This window comes from Mesoplodon mirus (assembly GCF_964341445.2).
Source record: "Mesoplodon mirus genome assembly, chromosome: X".
NCBI classification, from domain to species: domain Eukaryota; kingdom Metazoa; phylum Chordata; class Mammalia; order Artiodactyla; family Ziphiidae; genus Mesoplodon; species Mesoplodon mirus.
The window spans coordinates 17326939-17345236 of NC_138981.1; the positions used below are offsets into that span (position 1 = coordinate 17326939).

An 18298-nucleotide genomic window follows, 5' to 3' on the forward strand; every position below is an offset into this window, starting at 1 on the left:
GGAAAGTAGTACATGGGGATCTATTTTTATATAAAAAGTAACCCACCCCTGAAATACCATTAGAAACTATAGTTCATATTCTGCAGTGCTTTTGAGCTTTACTATTTCTTTTTTTTAAATTTCTTTCTTTTTAATTTTATTTATTTTTTGGCTGTGTTTGGTCTTTGTTGCTGTGCACGAGCTTTCTCTAGTTGCGGCAAGCAGGGGCTACTCTTTGTTGCAGCACGCGGGCTTCTCATTGCAGTGGCTTCTCTTGTTGCAGAGCACAGGCTCTAGGCATGCGGGCTTCAGTAGTTGTGGCTCATGGGCTCAGTAGTTGTGGCTCACGCGCTCTAGAGCGCAGGCTCAGTAGTTGTGACGCACGGGCTTAGTTGCTCCATGGCATGTGGGATCTTCCCGGACCAGGGCTGGAACCCGTGTCCCCTGCATTGGCAGGCGGATTCTTAACCACTACGCCACCAGGGAAGCCCACTATTTCTTAATTTAAAGGTTTGTTTCCTATGTTAAAGCATTTTAATTAAAAAAATCAAATTAAAATTTTTTTCTACCTCCTGTACTTAAAGCACTGTGTCCTAGGCATGGTATTACAAAGTAAAATTCAACCAAATATTTGTTTAAGAAAAATCTTTTGAGTGCCTGTGGGCCAAATCTGGCCCGCCTCTTATTTTATGGAACATAGCCATACTCATTCATTTACGTATTTTCTATGGATGCTTTTGCGCTAAAATGACAGAGTTAAGTAGTTGCAACAGGGACCGTATGACATACAAAGCCTAAAATACAGTATTTATTTTGTGGCCCTTCCTAAACAGAAAAAGTTTGCTGACTTCTAATGCTGAGCAGCCCTAACTAGGAGAATACAGTGGAAACAGCATAGTGGCCTCAGTGGACCAACAATCTCAGTTTCTATTTGTCTCTTTGCCCTTGGTGCTCTTGGAGTTTGAGGAATAGAATTAATAAAGTGTGGAACTTCCACTGAAAATTACTTTTCCCTTGAGCTGGGCTTGGGTAAATCTTTTGGCTGGCTAAGTAGGAAATTTTATATTGGTTACTTCGTTCATGATCAACTGTCAGAACGGAGAAGTGGAGTTTGCTAGGAACTGGACATACAGAGACATATACAATCTATTCACCCTGACTGTGTTCCATCACTGGCCTGAATAGCTCTCTTTTCATCCAAAAGGAATACAAAGAAGAAAACAGTCTCCACTGAGACTATGAAAGATTACTTGAGTTCAAGAGAAGGACATTCTCACAAATATGAAGAGTTAAATTCTTTGGAGACAAAAAAACTTGAGATATCTTCCTAATATAATTCAAGTGGCCATAAATGAGAAATTAAGTTAAGAAGCAATAGTAATAATCTCTGTTTCAAGTACCTCTTAACTTCCAGGCATTGTGCTATGCTAGGTGCTTTTTTAAAAAAATATATAAATTATTTATTTATTTGTTTGTTTTTGGCTGTGTTGGGTCTTTGTTGCTGCGAGCAGGGACTACTCTTCATTGAGGTGCGCGGGCTTCTCACTGCGGTGGCTTCTCGTTGCAGAGCACAGGCTCTAGGTGTGCGGGCTTCAGTAATTGTGGCTCGTGGGCTCTAGAGGGCAGGCTCAGTAGTTGTGGCACATGGGCTTAGTTGCTCCACGGCATGTGGGATCTTCCCGGACCAGGGATCGAACCCGTGTCCCCCTGCATTGGCAGGCGGATTCTTAACCACTGTGCCGCTAGGGAAGTCCTATGCTAGGTGCTTTATTTTCATTACTCTTTAGATCATCAGAGCAACTATAAAAGTTAGAAAGAATTACCTTCCTTTAACATGAGGGAAACTGATGCTCAAATATAATAGATTAATTTCCTGAAGGCCATACAAGTTAGTAGGTGGTAGAGCCAGGAAGTAAGCCTCATAGGCCCATCTTCTTTTTTTCTTTTTTAATCGATGAATAGTTGATTTACAATGTTGTGACCTTCTTTTAAAAAAAATTGAGGTAAAATTCACGTAATGTAAAACCAACCATTTTAAAGTGTACAACTCAGTAGCATTTAGTACATTCACAATATTGTACAATCACTACCTCTATCAAGTTCCAAAACACTTCTATCACCCCAAAAGAAAACCCCATACCCATTAAGTACTCACTCCCTGTTTTTCCCTCTCTCTATCCCTGGCAAACACCAATCTGATTTCTCTATAGATTTACCTATTCTGGATATTTCATATAAATGGAATGACATACAATTTGTGACCATTTGAGTTTGACTTCTTTCACTTAGTGTAATGTTTTTGAGGTTCATCCATGTAGCCTGTACCATTACTTCATTCGTTTTTTATGACTGAGTCATATTCTGTTGTATGGACATATCACATTTTGTTTATCCATTTATCTGTGGATGGACATTTGGGTTGTTTTCACCTTTTGATTATCGTGAATAGTGTTGCTGTGAACATTTGTGGTCAAGTTTTGTTTGAGTCCCCGTTTTCAGTTCTTTTGGGGTATATAGCAAGAAGTGGAAACGCTAGCTAGGTATATGGTAATTCTGTGTTTAACTTTTTTGAGGAACCACAAAACTGTTTTCCTCAGTGACTGCACCACTTTACATTCTTGCCAGCACTGTACAAAGGTTCCAATTTCTTCACATCCTCGCCAACACTTGTTTCCTTATTTTTTTTTTATTGTAGCCATCCTAGTTGATGTAAAATGGTATCATTTTGTGGTTTTGATTTGCATGACACTAATGATTAGTGATGTTGGACATCTTTTCATGTGCTCTTGGCTATTTGTATGTCTTTGGAGAAATGTCTAGTCAAGTCCTTTGCCCATTTTTTGATTAGGTTATTTCAACCATTTGTTGAAAGGACTTCTTTCTCCATTGGATTGCCTCTGCTTCTTTATCAAAGATCAGCTGTGTTTGTGTTGAGTCTAGTTTTGGGTTCTCTGTTCTGTTTCATTGATCTGTGTGTCTGTTCTTCACCAATATCACACTGTCTTGATTTACTGTAGCTTTGTAGTAAGTCTTAAAGTCAGGTAGTGTCAGTCCTCCAATTTTGTTGTTCTTTTTCAGTATTGTGTTGGCTATTCCAGGTCTTTTGCCTTTCTATTTTACCTTTTAAATCAGTTTGTTGATATCCACAAAATAGCTTGCTAGGATTGGGATCGCACTGAATCTGTAGATCAAGTTGAGAATTGACATCTTAACAATATTGTGTGTTCTAATCAATGACCACAGAATATGTCTCCATTTGATTTTTTTCTCTTTGATTTCTTTCAACAAAGTTATTTAGTTTTTCACATACATATCTTACAATTGTTTTGTTAGATTTATACCTAAGTACTTTTTTTCTTTTGGTGATAGTATAAATGGTACTGTTTTTAATTTTTAAATTCCAGTTGTTCCTTGCTGGTGTATAGGAAAGTGATTGGCTTTTGTATATTAGCTTTGTATCCTGTGACCTTGCTAGAATTGCGTATTAGTTCCAGTGTTTTTAGGGGGGTAAATTCTTTGGGATTTTCTTCATAATCAGTCATGTCATCTGTGAACAAAATAGTTTTACTTCTTCTTTCCCAATCTGTATACCTTTTACTTCCTTTACTTGTCTTGTATTAGTTATGACTTCCAGTACAATGTTTAATACAGATGGTGAGAGAGGACATTCTTGTCTGGTTCCTGAGCTTAGTGGGAAGGCATGCAGTTTCTTACCATTAAATACGATGTTAACTGCAGGTTTCTTGTAGAGGTTCTTTATCAAGTTGAGGAAGTTCTCTCTATTCTTAGATTGCTAAGAGTATTTATCACAAATGGGTATTGGGTTTTGTCAAATGCTTTTCTGTATCACTTGGTATGATCATGTGGTGTTTTTACTTTCATATGTTGATTATGAATTGAATTTAGGATGTTGAACCAGCCTTGCATACCTGGGATAAATCCCACGTAGTTGAGATGTGTATTTCTTTTTATACATTGCTGGATTTGATTTGATAATATTGGTTGAGGATTTCTACATCTGTGTTCATGTAGTTTGCCTTTCTTTAATGTCTTTGTCTAGTTTTGGTATTGGTAATACCCTAATGTGTCCTCATAGAGTAAGCTTTGAAGTGTTTCTCTACTTCTGCTTTCTGGAAGAGATTGTAGAGAATTTCTTCCTTAATTTCTTCCTTAAATGTTTGGTAGAATTCACCAGTGAAACCGTCTAGGTATGGGACTTTCTTTCTGGGAAGTTTATTAATTATAGTTTGAGTTTCTTCCATAGATAAAGGCCTATTCAGATTATCTATTATTCCTTGTGTAAATTTTGTATCTTTTAAGGAATTGGTCCACTTATCTAAGTTATAAAATGTGTAGGCATAGATTTGTTCATAATATTCTTTTATTATCCTTTTAATGTCCACGTGGTTGGTAATGATGACACTTCTTTCATTTCTGATATTAATAATTTGTGTCTTCACTCATTTTTTCTTGGTTATCCTGGCTAGAGGTTTATCAATTTTGTCAGTCTTTGCAGAGAACCATCTTTTGTTTCCATTGATTTTTTTCACTACTGAGTTCCTGTTTTCAATTTCATTGATTACTGCTATAATTTTTATTGTTCTATCCTTTTATCCATTTGCTTTAGTCTTAAGTTGTCCTTCTTTGCCTTATATCCTAAGGTAGAAGCTTAGGTTATTGATTTTAAGTTTGTTTTCTTTTCTAATATATGCCTTCAGTGCTATAAACTTTTCTCTAAGCCCTGCTTTTGCTACATCATACAAATTTTGATTTGTATTTTCATTTTCATTTAGTTCAAAATATTTTAAAAGTCCTCTTTAGATTTCCGCTTTGACCTATGTATTATTTAGAAATGTGTTGTTTAATGGCAAAATATTTTGAGATTTTTCCATCTATCTTTTTGTTATTGTTTTCTAGGTTAATTCCATTGTGGTGTGAGAAAATACTTTGTATGATTTTTATTCTTTAAAATTTGCTAATTTGTGTTTTGTGGTACAGAATTTGGTCTATCTCGATGAATATTCCACGTGAGCTTGAGAACATGTATTCTGCTGCTGTTGGATGAAGTATTATGTAAATGGCAGGTAGATTTAGTTGCTTGATGGTGCTATTCAATTCACCTATCTTTATTCTCTCTTTTTTTTTGCCTACTGAAAGGGGGTGTTGAAGTCTCCAACTATAATAGTGGATTTGTCTGTTTCTCTTTGCAGGTCTATTGCCTCATATATTTTGTTTTGTTTTTTTTGTTCAGTATTTTTATTTAATTTTTTAACAGACAATTTATATACCTCCCCCACCCCTTCCTTTAAGTTAGTGTGACAATTTTCCATAATAAGCTACTTAAAGAGAAGCTTTGGTCAAGAATGGAATGAAATAGCAAAAGAAAAAAACAAACAAAAAAAACACCCCAAATCACTGCTGCTTTTAAAAAACCAACACTTTCACCAATTACACTCAAACAAAACACACAGCAAGGTTTGCGCCATATGCGTTTTCAGTGTTTCCTGGAGGCTGGCTCTCCTCCCCATCATGTGAATGGCGGAGTTGCTCGGTGCAGCCTGTCTGTCCTCATGCTGGATCTGGGAGGCTCGCTCAGCTTCACAGTATCCAAAGGCCCTGGATAGAAGACTCTAAGGTCTTGAAATCCCAAATGGTCATGGCTCCGTCAATGCCAGTAGTGCAAAATTTGCGACAGTCTTGCTTGTCCATCTCATAAATAGACACTCGAGTGATGCTGTTCTGGTGCAGCATCTCCAGGGCTGTGTTTCGGTCCTTGGTCGTGGCCCACTTGTCCATGTTGCGGAAGTGCTCCATGGCCGACATGTTGTGCTGGATGCTCTGTTTCGGGATGTCTAGCTTGGAGACGAAGGTCAAGCAGCCACGGTCGTCGTAGTTAAAGAGCATGGGGCAGCAGTCATGGCCAGCAGCCACAACGCTGTTCTCCGAGCCGAACGACACACTCAGGAGGGGTAGGAACTCTGTCTTCAGAGTTGAGACCTGCACGCTTTTTGAGGCATCAACAACAGACACGGTGCCGTCGTGGCTGACCCAGGCCAGGCGGCTCCCGCTGGCGAAGAAGCTGACCCCGTTCACCCAGCCGCCAGTGCCACTGCCACCATACTCTGACATCAGCTGACCAGAAGGCATCGTGCTGCCCCAGGGTGTACTGGCGACCGTGGAGCGAATGGGCTTTTTTATGTGCTTGCTTACCCACCAGTCATTTTCTGACTCGAAGTAACAAACATAAATGAGTCGTGCTCTGCTGCCCACAGCAAATTTGTTCTCTAGCGGGGACCACTTGACAAAAGTGGCTGCACAGTTAATTCTCAGGATCGCCAGGGTCGGCTTCCAGACTCCACCTTTCTGACCCCAGACATAGGCATTGTGGTCAGCCCCACAAGTGACAATGCAGTCACTCTTGGGAGCCCAGTCGATACCTGTGATGTGTCCGTTGTGCACCTTGAATTCATGAGCTTTCACCCACTGGCTCCCGTTCTTCTTATAGATGTGGACTTCATGGTTATTGGGGCTAAGGGCAATCTGGGTACGATCCCTGTTCCAGGCATGGCAGGTGATTGGCTCTAGTAAAAACTGATGCAGGGACATTATTCTTAGTGTTTTCGAAGGATAGACAGCTGGGAGTCGGGACCGTCCGGACGGGCTCGGAGCGTTGAATTCGCAGACTCTGGTCAGTGGACACCAACAGGCTCTGGCGGACGCGGGCAGAGGACCGAGGCCCAGAGGGAGCCCCTTATATATTTTGATGCTGTCTTGTGTGGTGCATACATATTAAGGATTGCTATGCTTTCTTGGAGAGTGTATCATTTTCTAATGCCCCTCTTTATCCTTGATGATTTTTCTCATTCTGAAGTCTACTTTGTCTAAAACTGATATAGCTATTCCAGCTTTCTTTTGATTAATATTAACATGGTATATCTTTCTTTATCCCTTTGCTTTGAACCTAGATGTATCTTTATATTTAATGTGAGTTTTTAAAATCTACTCTGACAATCTCTTTTAATTGGTATATTTAGGCCATTCACATTTAAAGTGAGTATCAATATACTTGGATTAATATGAACCATGTTTGTAACTTTTCTGTTTGTTATACTTCTTTTTTTTTTTTTTTTGCTGTATGCAGGCCTCTCACTGTTGTGGCCTCTCCCGTTGCAGAGCACAGGCTCCAGGCGTGCAGGCTCAGCAGCCATGGCTCACGGGCCTAGACGCTCCGTGGCATGTGGGATCTTCCCAGACCGGGGCACAAACCTGTGTCCCCTGCATCGGCAGGCAGACTCTCAACCACTGCGCCACCAGGGAAGCCCTACTTCTTTTTTTTTAAACAATAACAGGTCCCGTTTTTCTACCTTCCCTGGTTTCAGTTGACCATTTTGTATGATTCTGTTTTCTCTCTTGTCTTAGCATATCCATCACATTTCTTTAAAAAAGGGTTTTTAGTTGTTGCTCTGGAGTTTACAGTGTATATTTACAACTTATCATCTAAGTCCACTACCGGATAACTCTACTCTGCTTCTCAGATAGTACAGGTACCTTTCATTTTACTTATCCATTTGCTATAATTAGCAAATACGCTATTACTATTATTACTTAGAACAGTTATCTATTAAGAATAAGAAAAATAGATTTTATTTTACCTTCATTTATTCCTTCTCCAATGCTCTTTCTTTCTTTGTGTAGATCTGACTTTCTGGCCTATATCGTTTTCTTTCTCTGAAGAACTTTTTAAAACAGTTTTTACTAGGCAGGTCTACTGGTGACAAATTCCCTCAGTTTTTGTTTATCTGAGAAAGTTTTTATTTCTCCTTCAATTTTGAAGGATAATTTCACTGAATACCTTCTAGGTTGCTGTTTTTTTTTCTTTCAACACTAAATATTTCACTTCATGGCTTCTGACAAGAAGTCAAATGTACTTCTATCCTTGTTCTCTATAAGTAAGGTGTTTTTTTCCCCTCTGGCTTCTTTCATGATTTTCTCTTTGTGTTTGGTTTTCTGTAGTTTGAATATGATATGTTTAGGTGTAGAGTTTTTGGGTATTTATCTTGCTTGGTGTGCTCTGAGCTTCCTGGATGTGTGATTTGGTGTCTGTCATTAATTTTAGAAGATTCTCAGTCATTATTCCTTCAAATATTTTTTCTCTTTTGTCTCATTCTTCTTCTGGTATTCCAGTGACACCATTTGTAATTTTCCCATAGTTCTTGGATATTCTTTTCTCCTTTTTAAAATTCTTTTTTCTGTTTGCATTTTAATTTGGGAAGTTTCTCTTGACATATCTTTAAGTTCACTGATTCTTTCCTTGGCCATGTCCAGTCTACTGATGAGCCCATTAAAGGTATTATTCATTTTTGTTATGGTGTTTTTGATTTTTAGCATTTCCTTTTAATTCTTCCTTAGAGTTGTATATACTTACATTACCTGTCTGTTCTTGCATGTTGTCTACCTTTTCCATTAGAGTGCTTACCATAGTAATCATAGTTGTTTTAAATTCCCTGTCTGAAATTATCCCTGGTAATCCCCAAACCTGTGCCATATCTAAGTCTTGTTCTGATGCTTGCTTAATCTCCTCACACTCTGTTTTCCCTTGCCTTTTAGCATACTTTTTAGTGTTTTTTAAAAGCCAGGTAGGATATATTGGATAATAGAAATGGAGGTAAATAGGCCTGTAGTATAAGGTTTCATGTTAATTTGGCTAGGAGCTAGACTGTGTTTAATGTTTGTTGTAGGTGTAGATGCCAGAGGCTTCAGTTTCCTCCAGTGTCTTTATTTTTAAAATTTTCTCCCCCATTATCTTTGGGTTTCCCTAAGAAGTCCTTTTTAAATAGAGTCTGTTTCTTGCAACTCTTTCTGTTGTAATCCACTGTTATTGGATTACTGTGGAACCTTGGTGACGTGGTGGTAGAGTGTGGGGAAGGGCAAGTGTTTTATAATCTTAGGACCAAGTCTTAGTCTTTTGGTGGGCCTGAGCCCTGGACTGCAACCTTCAGAAGTATTTCTTAGCCTTCCCCCAACCCCTGCTTCCTTTAGGTGAAACAAGTCTAGAGAAGTCTGTGTTGGCTAATTTCCCCTCTCCCAGGACAGTACAGAAGGCTCTGGTATATTTTCCCTTGGAGTGTTGGCCTTTGCTATGGAGAACCTTCTGGGTTTATTTCAAAACTGTTACTTTTTCCCATGGGTGTATTTCAAAATCGTCACTTCTCTCTTCCTCTTACCCAAAAAGGGAGGAGATTGTTTTTGTATCTTCACAGTCAGAACCTGGTGAGGTTCCTGGAGGTAAAGCCATGAGAGTATAGAGGCTCTCCTAAGATTGGACCCCCAGGAGTTCTTACTCACAAGCCTTCGTCAAAATTACGATTTAAGTTTTCTTACTAGTGTATTAACTCTAGCACCTTCTGCTCCAGGTAAGCTGATCTTGGATGTGATTCTCTGTATTTGCCTGTTTCTCCAGATTTCAAGAGTTCAGTTTGCCCTGTGTCCTCAATTCTCTGATAAGCCTAATAAAAGTTGCTGATTGGCAGTTTGTTCAGGGTTTTTTTTTGTTGTAAGGACAGGAGTGACAGTATCCAAGCACTTTATGTGTTGGAGCTGATCCTGAAATCTTATATTTATATTTTCAAATAGGAAATACCTTGTCCAGTTTAAAAATAATGTTCAACAAAAGGCTTTTAACTTGCCTATGAGCCATTTGCTTAGCTAGATCAGTTATTTTCATCCCTTTGAATGTCGGATCTGTATATTTTCAAAGTGCTTAGTAAGAACTTTTTCCAGGCAAAATATTTGAAAAAGTTGAGAACTTTAATGTAGTTCTAGAAAATTGCTAATAACTTTATCCTAAAGTAACTAGAATTATCGACCCCCCCGTCCCCTGCACTATTTTTTGTTTTATCAGATACCTTTAACCATGCTAAAGTAGTTTCAGGGATTATTTTCTTTTACCTTCATTTGTTGTTATTTTACCCCACTTGTTTTTGAAGAAATAACTCAATTTTTAAAGGCATTTTGAAATCTCTGGAGACTAAGCATTGGTTAAATTTGAAAAACTAATGAGAATAAATGCCCAACTCATGCTGCAAATGGTCTATTTTCGATTAACCTTGATGAATGTATTAATCATAAACTATACATCTTGGTGATTTTAGCTTAATAGGATTACTTTCAGAATCTGTGTGATAGAGGACAGTTTGGCTAAAATGTGTTATTTAAGCAACTGAGAAAGCACTGTGTGTACTTTTAAGCCTTATAATTTGATTACTTGGTAAAAAATTGCATTTTGGGAGGCTTTAGTTCTTATCCTTGGAGAACAGTTGTAACCAATTTTGGGTAGATGAGACATTGTAAATTGTATTAACCTTGTCCCCCCTTTTTAGGTTTCATTTTAAGTTTTATTTTTCTTACTGAATCTACTGTGAGGAACAGCCATTAAACCAAGAAACAAATAAGCTGTATGGTATTTAAGATTGCTTATTAGTAGGCAAATTCATATTATTTTTACTTTAAGAAATATTTTCCTCTTTTAATTTTCCTGATTGTTTAAAATGAATATCTACCTTTGGGAATTAAAATTTTTAAAGTGGGAGAATTAAAATATAAATATTATGAATGTTATCTTAATATACTAAATAAAGTTTGTTTTAAAAATGATGAGTCAGTGCTGTATTGAGATAATTTGGTTGAAAATAATTATTTTCGCCATGTAATAATCAGTTAGCTGTGGTCCTCCGTTTTAAAGTAAGATCTGTTTGTTTGGCATGCTCTGAATTAGAAGCAGAAACTTTTCCCTAGGCTTTTTGCTCAGAGACGTTTCTTATAAAGAAAGAGTGCTGTCAGGAGGAAATGGAGAAAGAATAGAAGGTCTTCAGTACTGGCACAGCAGGTGTATGTTGTGCCCCATGCCAGGTTCCACCCACTCTCAACAGATTGGTGGATGGTATCAGAGTTGCTCCTCCTGAGATTTTTTTTTTTAAAGCTCTTGAGAAGAAACCCACAAGAATGAACAGTGTGTCAGCATTTTAGTCTTAACAAAAAAGCTTCCATGTGCTAACATTTCAAATGAAGATAATGGTCCACATTCAGTAAATAAGTATTTAAATTGAGGCCCCTGTTGGCAGAGACCTGACTTCAGTTCTCAGATAAGGAGAGAGTAGCAGCTCTTCTTTTTCAGTCCTGATCTTGCTACTACTCCCTGCTAACTGGAATGGCAGCTACCCTTGCAAAATGCCCCTTTATTCACCACAGCGTTCAGGACCACAGCACTAGTATAGATTGCATATTTCCCTCTCCAGAGACTCTCAGGATCAGACCCATGATTCTTTTCTGTTTTTTTTTAATTAATTAATTTTTTTAATTTTTATCTTTGGCTGCATTGGGTCTTCATTGCTGTGCGCAGGCTTTCTCTGGTTGCAGCGATCAGGGGCTACTCTTCATTGCAGTGCGCGGGCTCTAGGCACACGGGCTTCGGTAGTTGTGGCACACGGGCTTAGTTGCTCTGCGGCATGTGGGATCTTCCTGGACCAGGGATCGAACCTGTGTCCCCTGCATTGGCAGGCGGATTCTTAACCACTGCGCCACCGGGGAAGTCCAGACCCATGATTCTTGACATCCTCTTTTACTTTCTGTCACCACCGAAACTCGCTGGCCATCCATTAGCCCAGAACCCTTGTCTCTGTACTGATCTGTACATCCCTCTATCACATCCTGGTTCCTCCCACAACCCTCCCACTGTCCCCTAGAGCTCCCGAACTGCCATTAATAATTTCTCCAATGGCCTCAATCTTGCCCCAGCCTCACAGTGTAATTTCACTTTCTGCCTCTGGGATTCTCTGCTCCTGCCAAGCAGGTGCCTGAGGTAGCCCCCTCTGGCACCATTCTGCTACCTCTGCCTACTACCTGGTAACCATGCTGCCTGCTTTTGAGCTAGCTCCTTGAGTACAGTGAGTCCTTCACTCTTCAGATTTTTGCCCATGCTGCTGCTTCACATGCAGCGGTTTTTCCAGTCTTTGCTTGGCTGACTCTATACATTCTAATCTGGGTTTCCTTGTGGTAATCTCTGTTGGTGCCTATTTGTTTCCTTCTTGGCACTTATTTAAATTTGCAATTGTATATTCACTTACTCACTTAGCCTTTTTCATTGATTCTAAGATATACATTTCCCCCCACATTTCTGAAATTGGGGCACATCTTACCCTGGATACCTTGATTGCTTTCCGAATGGTAAATAAAATAATGGTTTATCTTACAATTAATTGTAATTAAAAAATCAATAAAATACTGTGCTTTTGATTATCTGTTCCTCTATTTGATTGTGAGTTCCAAAGGAATCACAGTAGGAGCCAGTGCCTAGTACAGTACCTGGCACCTAGTAGGCACTCCATAAATAATGCTTGGATGAATATCATTATCTGTTTGGGAGATGATGGCCCTGATATGTCTGAAAATGAATCAGTCAGTATATGCATGTAAATTTTTAATTCAGTGTCTGTGTTTGAGTTTTTACTCTTTGGAGATTGCCTTATTCTGGAATTGAAGATATTTAAATGTGTCTATTTTGTTCCCCTATTTATGTAAATTGTCCCATTATCAATATATGTACATCCTTATTTAAGAGTATTTACTCACCATGTATGAAAAATGAATCCACATAAGCTTTTATCAGGTATCAGCAATTGCCTTTCATTAGGGGGAAGAAGGAGGAAGGTACCAAAGAGTAGCAGACTTGTAAGGTTTAGACAGTTCTGAGTGCTTGAACTTGCTTTTTCGTTTTACTTCGTCCTCTAAGGAGTGCAGTCACTTGGCGTGCCTACTTCACTTTTAAGGGAAAGAACAGCGAACAGGCAGCATGAGTGACTGGCGTGCCTTAGGCCAACTCCTCGACAGGGTTCAAGCTTACTCCACAGCTGGAGGGAAGGTATGGCTCTCAGTCCTTTTCATTTTCTGAATCCTGCTACTGGGGACAGCAGTTGAGTCAACCTGGGATGATGAGTAGTTTGCCTTTTGTTGTAACACTCGACAGCCTAGTTGTGAAAACGTCTGCTACGATGAGTCCTTCCCAATCTCTCACGTGTGCTTCTGGGTCCTGCAGATTGTATTTGCATCTGTCCCCACACTTCTGTACCTAGCACACGCAATCTATGTGATGCGAAAGGATGAGAAGTTGAACAAGAAAGAGGAGCAACTCAAAGTTGCCCAACCGATGGTGCCAGTGTGGAGGTGCACTTGGAGGAAATTGAAATCAAGAAGTTCAAGTATGACATTGAAGAACATGGCAAGGTGGAAATGAGGGGGGGCTTGCTGTGAACCTATACCATCTGTTTCTTCTTCAAGACAGTCTTTGAGGTGGCTTTCCTGCTGAGCCAGTGATACATCTATGGCTTCCACCTGAATGCGGTTTACACTTGCAAATGAGACCCCTGCCGCGTCAGGTGGACTGCTTCCTCTCTCGCCCCACAGAGAAAAGCATCTTCATCCTCTTCCTGCCGCTGGTGTCCTTGGTGTCTCTTGCCTTGAATATCATAGAGCTTTTCTTTGTCTTTCTCAAGAGGATTAAAGACCATGTGAAGAATCCAGAGCGTGAGCCTTACCACAATACATCTGGTCTGCCAAGCCCCTCCATTGGCTCCTTATCAACTGTTGCTCTCTCCACCATGTCCCTTCACAGGGACAAGCTGGTTCCTGGAGACAGAAACAGTTCTTCCTGCGATAGTTACAGCAAACAAGGAAGTGAGCAGAGCCCTGCTAATTACAGCACATAGCAAGTTCGAATGGGACAGGCAGGAAGCACCGTTTCTAACTCACATACACAGCCTTTTGATTTCCCTGTTGACAAGCGGAATTCTTAAAAAAATCTAGCTACTGGACACTGGCCATTGCAGCCCAGCAGCAGTTCTGCAGAGCCAGCAGTCATGCCAGCAGCAGTGTAAATGACCTAGAAATCTACACACGTGGTTGAAAGCATTACAATTCTGCTCAATTGTTAAAGAAAAGGAAAGTGCAATAGACAGTGTACTTTTGTTTTAGTGGAGGTGGTATTCAACAACCTCAGTGGTGAGGCCTAGCAGATACAAAGACATTAGACTACCACGGTTCTTTGGAGGTGTCTGGGATAGAAGGATGGAGAGAGAGGGATTAACAGGTACGTGTTGATATTTAAAATGGTTGACTCAACTTGCATTCTAAGTAAAAGTTGCACTAGGTGATGCATAAGTAAGGCCTTTTTCTCTCCCATATTCCCCTAGAATGGTTCAGTGTATGTGAAAGTGATAGATATTTGCCACGTATTGGTATAAACAGATGCAGTATAAACTCACAAACATAGATTTTAAAATAATGCTCACAGTGTTCAAATTTGAGCTTTTCTCGTGGATTTTTTGGTGTGGGTCAAAAGGATGTTTACGTTACATAATTTCTACTGTGAAAATAAAGCACTGTTTTTTCCCTAACCCCCCCACCCCTAGTGTATCGTATTATACATACTGGTTCTATTCATTATATTTTTTTCTCTTTTGTAGAAAGATGTCACAAATGATTTCCTTTTTCTGAAATGTAATCATTGAAGCTTGAATGATAGAATTTTAGTACTGTAAACAGAACTCATTAATGTGAGAAATTTAAAAGAAATGCTTAGAGCTGGACTACTAAGTGTTCTTACATGAATTTTGCAGTAACTGACAGTTCTTGCCTTTATCCAATTTAATAAACCCTACTGAATAAACATTATTTCGGAACTTAAATTCTTTTGAGTTTGACAGTCTTTTGGGGTGGCTAGCATTTTTGATATTTGTCCTAAGATTTTATCTGGAATGCAAGAGAGGTTGAAACAGGTTTGAGTATTATCCATGTAACTAATTTGTTTGAAATACATACCAAAGAAATCTAACCATTTCTTCAAATGTCTTTTTTAAAGCTCATCACAGATGATTGGTGAAAATGCTGAGCTTAGTACTTTATTCTTGCACGGCAGCTACATAAGCAGTTTTGTACAGTGAGAAATACTAATTTGTTTAACGTTTCACATTGAACTACTGTCATGTTCAGCTTTATTGCATGCAATGTAGACCTAGCCCATCATATATTCTAGAGAGTGTTCTTTGTTCAGTAAAGTTTTAAGAGCGCAATCTGCATCACTGCCTTCTCTGAGAGCTTCTAGCTGCACTGATCTTCCTAGTCTTTTGAATTCTTCACTGGTACATCTTTATCTAAGCAAAATACGCTATAATAGATATTTGGAGATGGAATTGTAGAGACTATGTTAGAGAAGGTTTTAGTATTAGCATTTTTAGTTATATGTAGCAGGATCACGGATATACTTACTACTTTCAGATGTGCAAAAAAATGAAGCTTCTTTGTTTTTCTTTTAACTGATCTACTCTTCATCAGAAGCTTCCTCCCACCCAACAGGGCACCGGGGGAAGGTGAAGCTGGGGACAGCAATAAGCCTGCCAATCCATCTGACTGCATCTTGCTCTGACAGTCTCATTTGGAAAACCCATTCTCTTGGTTCAGTCAAGAGTGTTTCACATTTCCTCCTCACAGACCTTTTCTTGAGGAAGAATCACTATTATTTTCTAATGGGGTGTGTGTTTCTGTGGAAGACTGCAAAACTCCTGAAACCTTGGAATCAGATTGGACACTGCCACCCTCACTTCCTGTTTCACATTAATTTTCACCTATTGCTTGCTTGATTTTCTTTACATTTTTATCTTGAGATACAGATTCACATGCAATTATAAGAAATAATAGATTCCATATATCCTTCAACTACACAAGTGTAGTTCTATCACTTGTGTAGGTTTGTGTGACCACCACAGTCAAGATATAGAACAGTTTCATCACCAGGATTCCTTATGCAATCTTTTTGTAGCCACAGCTGCATCCCTCCCTTCCCCTCTATCTGTCCTCTGGCAACCACTGATCTGTTTATCTCTGTAATTTTGTCATTTCAAGAATGCTATTTAAATGGAATGATATAGTATATAACCTTTTGAAATTGGCCTTTTTCACTCAGCTTAACTCCCTTGAGACCCATCCAAGTTTTCGTGTGGACCAATAGTTTGTTCTTTTTTATTGCTGAGTAGTATTCCACAGAGTGGCGGTGTCACGGTTTATTCACCTATTGAAGGACCTTCAGGTTGTTTCTAGTTTTTGGCTATTACAAATAAAACTGCTTTGAACATTCATGTACAGGTTTCTTTGTGAATGTGTTTTTATTTCCCTGGAATAAATGCCCAAGAGTGTAATTGCTGAGTTGTATGGTAAATGAGCATATAGTTTTGTAAGGAACTATCATACTCTTTTTCCAGAGTGGTTTCTATTCCCATCAGCAATGTATGACTGGTCTTGTTTCTCCATGTGCTCACCAGCATTTGGTATTATAACTATTTTTTATTTTAGCCATTCTGATAGGTATGTAGGTGATCTCATGGTAGCTTAAATTTGCATTTCTGTAATGGCTAATAATGTTGAATATCTTTTCATTTGCTTATTTGGCATCTCTGTATCCTCTTCAGTGAAATATCTTTTTATGTCTTTTGTCCATTTTCTAGTTGAATGTTTGTTTTATTACTGTTCAGTTTAAGGAGTTTTTAAAATATATATATTCTGGATTAAAATCCTTTGTTGGATATGTTTGAAAATATTTTCTTCCAGCTTGTAGCTTGTCTTTTCATTGCTTAATAGGGTCTTTCACAGAGCAGAATATTTTAATTTTGATGAGGTGATTTAACAATTTTTTTCCTTGTATGTATTGTATTTTTAGTGGTAAGTCTAAGAACTCTTTGTCTAGTCCTTTATCCTAAAGATTTTCTCCTTTGTTTGCTTCTAAAATTTTATAGATTTACATTTTGCATTTAAGTCCATGATCCATTTTGAGTTAAATTTTGTGTAAGTTGTTTGAGAGATGTAGGTTGAGGCTTTTTGTTTTTTGGCCTGTGGATGACCAGTTGCTATAGCACCACTTGTTGAAAACTCTCTCCCTCCGCCATTGAATTTCTTTTGCAGGCAAAAATCAGTTGAGCATAGTTGCGTGGCTTTATTTCTGGATTCTCTGAGGTGTCCCATTGATCGATGTGTTTATCCTTCTGCCAGTATCATGGTGTCTTGACTACTGATATGTAGCTCTGTAGCAAGCCTCAACATCAGATACAGTGATTCCTTCCACCTTATTCTGCTTTTTCGAAATTTCTTTAGCTATTCCAGGTCATATGCCTTTCAATTTCTGTTTTACAATAAGCTTTCCTATATCTACAAAACACTTGCTGGGATTTTGATAGGAATTACTTTAAATTTATACATCATTTTGGGGAGAATTGGCATCTTGTTGAGTCTTCTGATACAAGAGTACAGTATGTTTCTCAATTTATTTAGGTTCTCTTCAATTTTTTTCATTAACATTTTATAATTTTCAGGATACAGATCCTATAGATATTTTTTTAGGTTTATATTTCATTTCCTTGGAGCAATTGTAAATGGTATTTTGCTTCTAATTTCTGTCTCCACATTTTTATGGTTTGTATATAGAAATACGATTGATTTTTGTGTGTTTATCTTGTATCCTACAATCTTGCTAAACTCATTAGTTCTAGGAGTTTTTTGGTGGATTCCTTGGGATTCTGTATGTAGACAATCATGTCATCTGCAAATTGTGTCCATTTTATTCCTTTGTTTACAATGTGTTTGCTTTTTATTTCTTTTTCTTCGCTTATTACTCTGATAAGAACTTACAATACTGTGTTAAGTAACAATGATTAGAGCAGACTTTCTTGTCTTGTTTGCGATCTTAGGGAAAAAGCATTGTCTTTCACCATTAAATATGATGTTAGCGGTAGGGTTTTGTGGATGATATTTATGAAGTTTAGGAAATTACCTTCCATTCTTAGCTTGCCAGAGAGTTTCTTTTTTTTTTTTTTAATCACGAATGGGTGTTGAATTTTGTCAGATTCTTCTATTGCATGATTTTCCTTTTTTACCATGTTGATAAGGTTTTCAAATATTGAATCAGCCTTGCATATCTGGAGTAAATCCAACTTGGTCATGGTGCATACTTCTTTTTATATATCGCTGGATTTGATTTGCTAGTATTTTGAGGATTTTTGTGCCTGAGTTCATGAGCGATATCAGTCTATAGTTTCCATTTTTTGTGCTGTCTGACAGGGTTTTGGTATCCACATGGTAGTAGCCTCATAAAATGAGCTAAGAAGTGTTTCTTCCTCTTCTAATTTCTGGAAGAGATTATGTAAAATTGATGCTGATTCGTCTTTAAATGTTTGGTAGAATTCTCCAGTGAACCCATCAGAGCCTGAAGATTTCTTTTATT

General features: G+C 38.4%; 2 protein-coding genes and 1 pseudogene across 5 annotated transcripts in view; 2 read left to right on the forward strand and 1 right to left on the reverse strand.

The window, feature by feature from the left end:
- The window catches only part of CDKL5 (cyclin dependent kinase like 5), a 190398-nt gene that overhangs the window by 70742 nt on the left and 101358 nt on the right, over positions 1-18298 (forward strand). The window lies entirely within an intron of this gene.
- Positions 5526-6629, reverse strand: LOC309796643 (actin-related protein 2/3 complex subunit 1A-like). The gene has a single exon (XM_082609904.1). It carries the CDS (start codon positions 6583-6585, stop codon positions 5578-5580), a length of 1008 nt encoding a protein of 335 aa, XP_082466030.1. The 5' UTR covers positions 6586-6629; the 3' UTR covers positions 5526-5577.
- LOC309796933 (gap junction alpha-1 protein-like) lies at positions 12827-13739 on the forward strand (annotated as a pseudogene). Its single transcript has one exon. The product of its transcript is annotated as a gap junction alpha-1 protein-like (transcript).

What these genes read in the sequence shown, in the direction of transcription:
- LOC309796643 (XM_082609904.1), bottom strand. Translation starts at nt 6,585, where the DNA reads ATGTCCCTGCATCAGTTTTTACTAGAGCCAATCACCTGCCATGCCTGG.